Source organism: Frieseomelitta varia, unplaced genomic scaffold, assembly GCF_011392965.1.
Source record: "Frieseomelitta varia isolate USP_RPSP 00005682 unplaced genomic scaffold, Fvar_1.2 scaffold_285, whole genome shotgun sequence".
In the NCBI taxonomy this organism is placed as follows: Eukaryota; Metazoa; Arthropoda; class Insecta; order Hymenoptera; family Apidae; genus Frieseomelitta; species Frieseomelitta varia.
Window position 1 is genome coordinate 692,887 of NW_025110018.1, and position 11,359 is coordinate 704,245.

Genomic DNA, 11,359 nt, shown 5'->3' on the forward strand with positions numbered 1-11,359 from the left:
AAAAAAAAAAAAAAAAAAAAAGAAGAAGGAAAAAACTGAGGATGAAACTGGAGGTAACGGCGTAGAATTGGAGGAGCCGGCGCGGCTGGCTACTGGCTGCTGCACCTTACACGCTATTTCAACGAGCATGCCGAAATTCGTACCAACGCCACATACGCAATAAGTATAGATACCGAAACCAGCCGAAATTTAATGTTAATGATACGCTTAACGGCTGCACGATGCATCAAGTAAATTTCCTTTCTTACCGAATCTCTAAATTATATCCGCGTGCATTACTCCATTCGCCAACGGGACTGAATAACGTAAGAGCTCCTAAATCCTGGCTCCGTATTTCGCCTCCGTTAACCCCCGGTGCACTAGAAGCTGGAGCAACATATCACGGGGTTGTAACGCGAGGTGCTAGAAAGGGGCAGGATGACGACGACGACGACGACGACGACGACGGCGACGAAAGACAAAGACGCTGCCAATGAGTGCCGTGGCTTTTCGTTAATTAACGACACATCATCAGTCGTCGCAGTTGCTGTGCAACTTATTGTGTCGCGTGACGAGCAATCTTCGCTTTGATTTTTCATTCTCGTTTCGCAACGACCGCGCGCCTATTAAACCCAAACATCCCCGTACGACAAGCACGAATTCACGCAATTTCTTTCTTTTCATTTTCACCGCCAAACTTTCACCGCTCGTTTGTTACTCATCCACCTTTCGCGTCCAATTCTACGAAAAAGTTCAACAATCACCGCAACTTTTATTTGCCCGTTCCCTCTCTCCTGCCTCCCTCCCTCCCTCTCTCTCTCTCTCTCTCTCTCTCTCTCTCTCTCTCTCTCTCTAAGAATAAGTGCAAGTGTAAGAATTCTGGTGCATCACCAGCGACGAAAGAACATCTCTTCCTGGTTTCTTCCGACGTCGCGTTCGTCTCTTTCTTGCATTACAAGATTCGCTACATCTGGCGCGCGCGCGCTGATTGATCGCGAAAAGATTCGTTCAAGAGTGTTTTAGCAAAGGTGGTATTTCCCTTTTTGCGAATGCTTCTGGAATCAGGCAAGGATCTGGAGAGGAGGCGAGCACTCTGCGCTTCTTCCCCCTTAGTAATTCCTTTTCGTAGAAGGATGCCGGTTATTGAAATACACTTTTCGAGCAATCGTTTTCTAGATTTCGGAAATTTCCAAGTATTGGAAATGGCAAAAAGTGAAGCGAAGCATTGCGAAGCTAAATTAATCGAAGCAGTTGAGAAGAATTGACGATATTCGCGAGAGGCAAGAGGAACAAAGGTTCCATATTGAAGCCATACCGGTTGTGTCGATTCGAGGCATCGCATCGTCTCGAATAATCGAGACGATTAGCAGAGCGAACTAGCTTGCCAAGTAAGTACGCGCTGTAAGTACGTAAAAAATCGGTGTACGTACGTAAGCGCAAAAGATGTGCGCCAGATACTGTGTTGCCAATGTCTGTTATCACACTGTCTCATCAACGAACAAGTTGCTGTATTATTTATCGTAGCTGCTGTCCTATAATAATTCCTTCTCAGAGATTCGTAGAGAATGGGAGGACGGGAGCGGGAGTGGAGTCTGCGTCAGGACTTTAGAAAACGTCGCTGCGTCACGCAAATGACGGAACGTGGCGTGGCGTGGCGTGGCGTGGCAGGGTGGTGTGGTGTGGTGCGGTGCGGTGCGGTGCGGTGCGGGGTTTGCAGGTGGGTACAGTTGAAGAAGGGACTTGGTTCCACTCAAATTTCTACTCCACTTACGGTTTAAGGAAGCCAGCCAACAGTCGGCTGAAGGTGGAGGAGGCAGGCACCTGCTCTTACCGTGCTAACGCGAGGTGTGCGCGTAATTACGAGGATGTAATCTACGCTATGTACGGCGAAACTTCAATCGTTATAACCGAGTTGTCTCGCAAGTCAGCCAACTGCTTAAAACAGTCTCAACGAATACATACGTCGCGTCGCCGAGGAGAGAGGCAGACTGGCTGCTGAACAGGGAGAGCCTCTCGTCCCTCCTCTCACCCTCTCGCCCTCTCACCCTCTCACCCTCTCACCCTCTCACCCTCGTCCTCGGTGCGTCGCAGCCTTATCCTTTATCTCTGACGCCACGTGACGGTTCAGTGACAGGCAGACACGTGCCCGAGCGCGTAAATTTGCCGGTGTCACGAGTGAATTATGAAACTTGGCTTTATTCCATAAATTAATTGTTGCCTAGTCGAATAGTCCCTCTATCGAGTGCATGTTGTTGATAAATATTCAGGTTAATCGTAACGGCGCGCGACGCGGTGCCGTACCGGTGCTGTGTGCTTGATCGATCGTCTGAGTTGGTCTCGCGGTACCAAGCGCCGACCAGCTGCCCTGTAATCGGCCTTTAAACGACCGTTCATCTCTCGATGATAGTCCGCGGTTCAACGAGGCTATTCGTTCTTGGAAAGAACTGCCGATTATTCCCTTGGGGAATGCTCTGCTGCTGTTATTTCATCTTCTTCCTGCTTCTTCATGTAGATGCCTCGGTACAGATTATCGATTTTATCGATTGATCGCGCACATCTGTATCCAGTAATGTACCCAACGCGTGGAAAGTCGTGGAAAGTCGTGAAAAGTCGACAGTGATTTCTACAGTTTTATTTTACAGTGATTCTCCGAAAAAAAAAAACCGAAAACTGACGCTCACCGGTGAGAGAAAAGGACAAGAACAAAAGCGCAAGAACGATCGTTGAAAAATCGTACTTCCTCGTACTAAAGCTACGAAGATTCCCACGAAGGAACCATTTGTCGCAGGAACCAACTCTGTGAATATTAATAATTAAACAGGCTGTCTCCCCATTAAACGTATCGCGGAGCAAGCAAGGCAACAGCCTTGAGTTTTCCTTTCACCGCCTCTCCCGGCAAACATATTTCATCCCGAGGCGCATTTTGTTAGCCGCGCAGTCGGCACGACAAGCGTACTCGAAAGGAGCCGCCACGTTCAAGTCGCACGGGAAACGTGAAGCAGGGAAACACCGGTTAGCCGAAACGAAACTGCTCATAACAACAACTCTCCCTGCGGAACGACGATGGCGCGTCGAGTTTTCCCACTCGAGGAAAGCGGGTGGGACGAGCGGCAGAGAAACGGAGAAGGAAAGTGAGACGAATTTCTGGGCTGGGCTAATATCGGTGGAACGAAAGGGACGAAAGAGACCCTTGCCTGCGTTCGAGCTGCGAGAGTTTCCCACCGATTGATTAAGCCATTTTCCGCGGTGTTTCTCGCGTTCATTACTTAGAGATGCTCCAACGGCTAGAGAGGCGAGAGACAGAGAGAGAGAGAGAGAGAGAGAGAGAGAGAGAGAGAGAGAACGAGAGAAAGAAAGTGAATCTGAAAGTCTGAAGAGAGAAAGGATGAGGGGAGAGCAAAGATTTCTAGTTGGGTAGACGGAAGCCTGGATTCAATCTGAAATGTCGGAAAATTAGATCTCAAAAGAGAAACTCGACTCTATCTCGCGCCATATCACACTTCGCCGAGACGAGACGGCTGCAAGCGTAGGATAGAAGAGGGTCGTGTATTGTGCAGAGTAGCTCCAGTGCAACCAAGCCTCGATATCAAAAGATACAGGTGAAAAGTCGAACCAACGAAGAGTGACGTGCGTTGTGCGTCGAAGAAACTATTTTGTCGGATACCTTTCCTTGCAGCAAGCATCATCGTGATCGATATACATACATACATACATACATACATACGTACGTACGTACGTACATATAATACGTATCTACGATCCGATATTACTCCTAAAAAATCTTTCACTTTCTCCGATCTAACACGGAGTGGTAAAAAGTAGCCTCAACTTCGATCAACAGAAACAACAGAAGTATACCCTGTACTTTTCTACTCTCCTCCAGACAAGCATGGTGACGCTCATTTCTCAGTTAAACGTCACTTTTACCGACTTTATTCGAACATCGCGATCTAGCACGATAACTCTGTTCTTCTCCAAGAGCGAAAATTTTATTTCACCGTGAATAAATAAAACTCCTACGTTGACGAGTGCGTTGAAATTTTTAAATTTCCTTGGAAAGGAAATGGGTCTCGTCTCGCTGCTCGTCAATTTTCTATAAGGTTATTTCTCTTCCACGCTTCTGAAATAAACAGACACACATAGAATGGGCGGGGAATGCAAATTTCATGCGCGCCTTCGGATCATCGGGTACGAGTTTCGCGGCTCTTCGACAAACCAAACTGCAAATTGAAAATTATGAAAAAACTTGTAATACGATTCATCTTCGTTGAGCGTTGAAGTGACGAGAACGAGATTTAAAAACATATCTCGAAATACCGTAGCCGAAATAGCGTGGCCGAAGCGTAACGGAAAGAGGATACCGTGCGTGATTTTCACTTGTTCGCAGAGAGTAAGCAGCGGTTAAGTAGCATCTATTAATAAAGTTCAGTCTCCGTTATGAGGAAAATGATCAAAGCTCAAGTGTTATTTCCGAGGTGTTCATAAGCGAGAGCTGACATTCCTGAACTAGCTGAGACAGCTTGTTAAGTTTCCTGGTATGCCGTGCTTCTGCAGCTTCTGCAGAAATACCTTCGATACTTGTACAGATTGTAACATCGTAGGTAACTAATACCTCCCTCCCCCTCCCGCGTTCACCGACCAAATTTCCATATTTCAGTTAATAACCGAGCTGTTGCTACGAATCGTGAAAGAAAAAAGAAGAAGAAGAAAAAGAAATCGTTACGAATCGTCGCAGACGTACGAGAGAATGTTGGCTCAAAAATCGTACGAGGTAAAAATTCCATCGACTCCACTGAACGGCGATGCTAATTTACGGCCAGTTTACGGAGATGTCATGTACCTGGCAGTCCGATACGTTAAACCGATGAAACCAGGTTCCCGTCGAGAAACCGGATCTCGCGTACCTCCTTTTCTTTCGCGCGCAATTTTTCTCGAGAGTTTACGTTGTTCCTACGGGTCGATTAACGGGCCAATCTGCGATACTGTACTCGAAACCGTGTTTGTTCAACTCGTTCGTACTGACTATCGATAATTTAATTTATTAAAGCGTCGATCGAATCGGTCACGATCGGCAAAGGAATCGTGTAAAAAAAAATTGTGTAAAAAAAGAAAAAAATTGCGGGAAATGCGTATCGAGACGTGTCGATACGTTCCGATCCGTCGTTGGAATCGACGTGCGCCGCAACCTATCGACGACACGCATCCTGCAACTTTATCGATCGAAATGGCGTAGGTGACACCAGGTTTCCAATTAGTTATTTCTCCAAGTTTCTCGGCTTACCACGATTCGCCCTACCGGTTAAACTGCGCGCACAGAGCTCTAGTTTCGACCGCTTAGTTACTGAAAATCCTCAAAGTAGCAGCCAACTAGCCAGCGTTCGACAGCCACCTGCGCCTAAATAAATAAACATCTATAAACGAACTCAGCTCCTTTGGATGGCTCTTTCGTCTCTTGGAAGATAAGAAATCAAAATCGAAATCGAAATCGAAATCGAAATCAAAAGCAGTTGCGATTAAAACAACTTTTATCCATCTCTGCTTCATCCTCCGGTCCAGCATCCACGTTATATTTTACTCTAGAGATTACTTAATTGCAACGCGCTGGGATAATTTCAAGAAAGAAATCGCATCGCGTGAACGTACCTGACTCTTCATCGGATCTGTATTAATCTGGCACATGTACAGTCCCTCGTCTTCCTTCTGCACGCTCTTTATGTGGAGATTCCACGTGGTGTGATCGCTGTGAGACACCGAGACCCTGTTGTTGTGAGTTATCACGTGATCGTGGATCGCCTGGATCGCCTTAGTATCCACTTTTAGCCAACCAACCTGTGGAAACATTTATTTATCCGTTAGAAGAAATCCAACTCAACGGGAAGAGATCAAACTCAACTGGGAGTTGGAGACAGTCTAACGCGTTGACATTGATTATACATTGGAATATTTCCGACATAATATAGCGTCCGATCTCAGATTTTGGCTACACTATCCTGCGTCACGTATAATTGGCGTCAATTTGTCATCTACCGTATTTAGCTTCCGATTAGTAGAACGAAATTGCATTTCCTCGAGTGAGCCTCTAGTCTTTGACTAGAGCAGAGCCAGGCAGAGAACAAGTTCGGTTTCTTCTCTTTCCTCGGGGCCCTGAATTCGAATGGTCGGGCTGTGCCGCGATGCGACGCGACAGGACGGGACGGGACGGGACGGGACGGGACGGGACGGGACGGGACGGGACGGGACGGGACGGAACGGGACGGGACGCTGGTCAGATCGAAGGGGTTAATGAGACGCGGTAGCAAACGCGGAGCAAACGAGAACGATCAGAGACGGGAGAAACGCCGTTGTTCATGGATTTCAACGGTCGAGAACACCGCAATTTCCCTATAGACAGGCCGAATACGGAATACAAACAAACCGGGGATACCTGCATAGATATGTAGGTGGTCGGCGCGTCGCGCGCGCCACACCGGCCGGAGAGACACGTACTCGTCTACACACGTATACGTATACGTATAGGTACGCGAGTAGACGTACACCCAGAGAAGATATCTATCTATATAGGCGGCGCGTACGCGTCTTCTATCTCCTTGGCCAAACTTCGTAGCGATATTTGCATTTTCCTTGGAATATTCGAAATCTCGGCAAGTCGCAGAGGCGTACTATACGGGCGTCTCGAGGAAACGCTTGTATTAATAGAAAAGGGGTTACCGGGTGTGCTCGAGGGATGTCGTAATGGTGTTCGAGATTGTTTTCCAAGAGTGGCTCTCGCTTCCAGAAAGGTGTAATTGAAATTTATTCCTGCCATAGAGCTGCGTGTATACCATCCGGTATAGAAATTCAGCAGACAACTACCAGTCTACGAGAACCAATTCAATCCGTTCGGAATGTCGGGAAACGTCGAACCACTGACACCGACACTGACGCTCGTGGGTATCGCGACATCGTCACTCTCCAATTACTCCCGTACACTCGTACGGTCTCTAACCTCTGATCTTTTCAACGATAACTTTCTTCGTTCATCATCTTTTCAACGCAAATTCTCACTTCTCGAACAATTCCGGCGAAATGCTGAAAATACGTACAAACGTACGTACGTACATGTATGTACACACGATCGATGCAACGCCAGCTGCTCCAAGACTCACAGACGGAGAGGACAGAGTTTTCATTCATCTCTGGCATTCAATTACCAGAAATAATCCAGCTGAAACTGCGAACGCACGTCGTGCTTCATCCGCATCTCATCAGTCGCGGACTACTGACCGTCGCTCGGCATTAAACTTTAAATGAAAAATTAGCAGCAGTTGCTCGTTACCACTTTACTCTCGCATAATATCGTTAGGCTCTCCTAATCAGATTATTTGTCTCTTTATAGCAGCGCCAAAGCGTTCTTAACGAGAGGAAGCTGGCTTGTTGCTACACAACTTCTCGCCCTCGCTTCTTCTGAGAAGCCGTTACCCCTTGAATTTTCAACGTCGCGCCGCCCCCTTTGTTAGTCGCGCCGTCCCCCGCCTTTCCATTTCTCCCTGATTTGTTCAAATGATTCTATATGGCACGCGTTACACGGCCGACCCTCGTTACGCTGAACCGTGCCCTTCTTCCACACATACGTACGTGTTTTAATTAATTTTATTCGCCCTCGTCGTTTTCCGTCCTACTTGAACCTGTCGTCGCTTTAAACCTGACCTTAAACCTGATTTCGATAATAAATAATTCTCCGCCAATCGTTCTTCGCAGCATCTTCCTATTCCAGCAACTTTATTCCTCCTATTTTCCTAAATTTCACGAGTGTACATTCATACATTTACACTTGGTTAGAGGACTTGCGATTAAATTGAATTTTGTAACGTCTTTGAAAGATTAATAATTTCCGACTTTGATCGAACCTTGGAACCTTGGAACCTTGGACGAGAGGAGAAGTAATTGCGCTCGGAATAATCCCAAGATGTGTAATCCACAATTTACGTACGTTGAAGAAAAATATGATAATAACGCAGGCAGATAATATCCAACCGGCGTTACTCGCTAAACACTGATAAAGATTTACTCAAATTTACATTCGTTCCTCCTCCAAGCTGGTTAAAGCGGAAATTTGGAACTTTTCTCAATTGTTATTCCTTCCCTTTCCGACGCTCTTTTTCCACGGGGTACGCGTAATGATATTGTCTTCATGGTTGCGGATATGAAATCCAATACGACAGGGGAAATGGCTCCATTTTTGTGTTCAAACACGAGGATGTGGCAGCAGGAAAGATATCGAATCAAGAAGAGTGCTTGTGAATTTAGCGATATACAGGTTGTTTGAGAAATTGGTTTTCTCAAGAAAGATGCTTTACTTGGACAAAAGAAGGCGATCTAAAATTCACTGAGATCGATTTTTCTGTCTGTACGTACCCGTCTCCCCAGAGTCTGGAGACTGGCGATTTTTACGAAAAGAAGCTCTCGAGCAGACACTTGCGCATCTTTATCGCAGATTTATAGCCCAACGGGTCGTTTATTTCTCAACGAATAAAAAATTGTCCGCCAGTTAGCGCGGACCAAACATCTGACCGATGTCGAGGCAACTCTACAAATGGGAAAACTTACCCTGTAGCCCCCCAAATGATTGACCAGACACGTGAATGTTGCGTCCCTTCCTAGCGATACCGTTACATTCTGGATAGTATCAGCAAATTCGGGTGGAAAAGCACCGCCTGAAACAGATACGACGCACGTGAGAAACTTTTCCTTGATTTGCATACATCGCTCGTTGTAATTTACAGACATGACGCCTTCATCTACTGAGAGACAGAGACACGGTCGATGATGAGAATCATCGAACCAGAAAATAAGAACAAAGACAGCTTTCGTCTCAGGTGAACGCAAGTTTTCCTTGTAACCACGGACGAAGTGGACGAGTCAATTCCGTAGTTTCAATTAATTAATAACGAAACGTTTAATTAATTACCAACTCTGTGCTTTTATCACGATAATTTCGCGATACGCGAAATGCGCCAATGAAATACTCGAACGTTGGATGAATCAATTCAATTTGTGGACGAATCAAAAACTAAGCGCGGAAATCGTTTCGAGAATAAAACGTAAGTTTGCACGTTCGATTATTTTGATATTTGACTTTAAATTTTAGTTATTGTTCAAGTATATCGATGCGCGTGTACCAACTTTATTTCGAATATTTTTCGCACGTAAACGACGACACTGTCGCCCCCTCTCTCCTTTACCGGCTGGATAGTCTGCGGTTGTAGAATGAACCATCCTCGGATGAACCATGGGTTAATTAACAGTTATTTATCGTCACTGCCGTTACATTCTCGCGTGTCTCGCTAAAATCTGTGTGTGTGTGTGTGTATGTATATATATATATATATATATATATATATATATATATATATATATATATATCCCTGTGCAACCAGCAAAGATGTTTACGAGTATTAACGCGTGGCCATTGATGCGTCCATACATCTATTGGAAAATGGAAAGGATGATATTGGTCTACCGGAAGACGCGAAACGTCCCAGCGTCGATGCTTCGTACTTGATGCAATTACATGTGAAATTTCACGTTTCATTTTAGTAGCGCAGCGCGCTGGAGGATAATTTGATGCAGAATAAACGAGCCGTGACTGTGCGATGCCTCGATATTAAATGCCTCACATTTCCTACGATATTAAAAGATACTCGATTAACCCTTCCCCCTCACTGAGCTCTCTATCGATAAATTTTCAAGTTATGCGCCTGTCCAAGTTACTTTGTCTCGTGTTGCTCGTGTACGCATTGCTTCGTAGCAGGCACCATTGAGGATTGTGAAATTCAATTCGGTTTCATAAAAAAAAAAAAAAAAAAAAATTCAACGCGTCGTGTTTGTTCTTACGGAAAACTCGTGCAAAGCTCTACAATTTCCATTCCATGATATTTCAAGATTCCTGAACGGAATCCTGGCACGTTGTTCGAAGATGATCGGGCCGTTGTTGCTTTTGGAATGATCGACGTCGTTTGTATTTGTTTCAACGTCCGTTCAACGTCCACAGGTTGAACAGGTTGTAAGCTAAATTATACGGTGTCAAAGAGATTCCAGAGTTTTTTCGTTTTGCTTTTTTTAGTACATCTCAAATCTTTATTCTTTATTTTCTGCTACGTGCTTTTAATACTTTTAAAACGAGAAATGCTCAATGTATAAATTTCAGCGCAAAAGTACGAATTCGGAAAGCACGATATTTTTAACTCGATAGCCACGGTATTTTCGATTATTCTGCTCTTCGGTCGTAACAAAACGCTGGTATTTGCGTATTGAAACATTTTCCCACTGGCAGTTCCCCACTAGACGTCGATTGCAAAATTTGTCAACTCGAGACTTGTAAAACTACTAGATCGGCGAATGGAATATTTGATGTACGCTTAATGAAACGTTTTTACATACGTTTCGCAGCAGTCGGTATTTGCTTCCCAACGTTCATGCGTGCTGGTAAATTCGATTTTCAACATTTCAAAGTTTCTTGTACGTTCTCGCTGATGGTGCGAAATTTTCAAGTACGCGACACTGAACAAATTCAACGTGATTTCGCCAATGAAAATTAATCGGTTCGTTCGTTGAAACGATTAGCTTACCACGGCGCACTCTGTTCAAATTCTTCAAATTCATCTTGTATCATTTTTAGTATCATCTTCGCGTGATCTATTCAGTAAGAAACGAATGATACTCCAATTTCCCAACTCTTGGCCGCAATTTTCTATTCATTCGCAAACAATTGACCGTGGATGGAAAAAAGCTTCGTGATTTCTCACGTTTGTTTCCAGATGAGCAAAGAGTCTCGTCCGTTCAACGTTGAGCTACTTAGTCGCAAATTGTAAACGAGCGTACCTACGTTCTTTTCTTTTCACGCTGCAGCAAAATGCTGGTCCCTTTTATTCGCTAGATTGGCCGACGATACCAACTTTTTCCTATTCGCGTCCGTAACTAAGAAATAACTAAGAAATATTCGATCGTAATCGTTCAACGTAACGTTCAAAAATAACAAGAAATATTCGAGGAAAAATAGTAGGAATCAGACTGCTTGCTCCGTCGCTTTTCATTAAACTATCCTCTTCTTTTTGTACCAAACGAGTTTACCGAGTAAGTTTCGGAAACACAGCCACTGCAGGGACTGAATTAAATCGCACGTTGCCGCAGATACCTACATACGTCACCGGGCGAGTTATTTTGCCAGTATTTTCCTTTAATTTAAGAAACTCTGTTTCACTCGACGTGAAACGTGCGTTCGTCACTCATTCACTCATAATTTCGAGACTTCAATCGCGCAACTCGGTGAGGCAACATTTCATTTTCGCACGGATTTTCTACATTTTATTTTTTTATTATTTTCATTTTTTTTTTTTTTTTT

General features: G+C 44.8%; 1 protein-coding gene across 3 annotated transcripts in view; it reads right to left on the minus strand.

Moving 5' to 3' along the window:
* LOC122529399 (lachesin-like) overlaps nucleotides 1–6,743 on the minus strand; it is a 20,149-nt gene extending 13,406 nt beyond the window's left edge. The window contains exons 1-2 of one of the 3 annotated variants that reach the window (XM_043655505.1): nucleotides 6,688–6,743; nucleotides 5,623–5,808 (exon numbers count right to left, since the gene is read on the minus strand). In XM_043655505.1, the coding sequence (XP_043511440.1) occupies nucleotides 5,623–5,658 (36 nt within the window). In that variant the 5' untranslated portion in view covers nucleotides 5,659–5,808; nucleotides 6,688–6,743. Of the gene's footprint in view, nucleotides 1–248; nucleotides 322–5,622; nucleotides 5,809–6,687 lie in introns of those variants that run through there. The other 2 variants (XM_043655504.1, XM_043655503.1) reach the window with 2 other exon arrangements.
* Nucleotides 6,744–11,359: the final 4,616 nt, after the last annotated feature.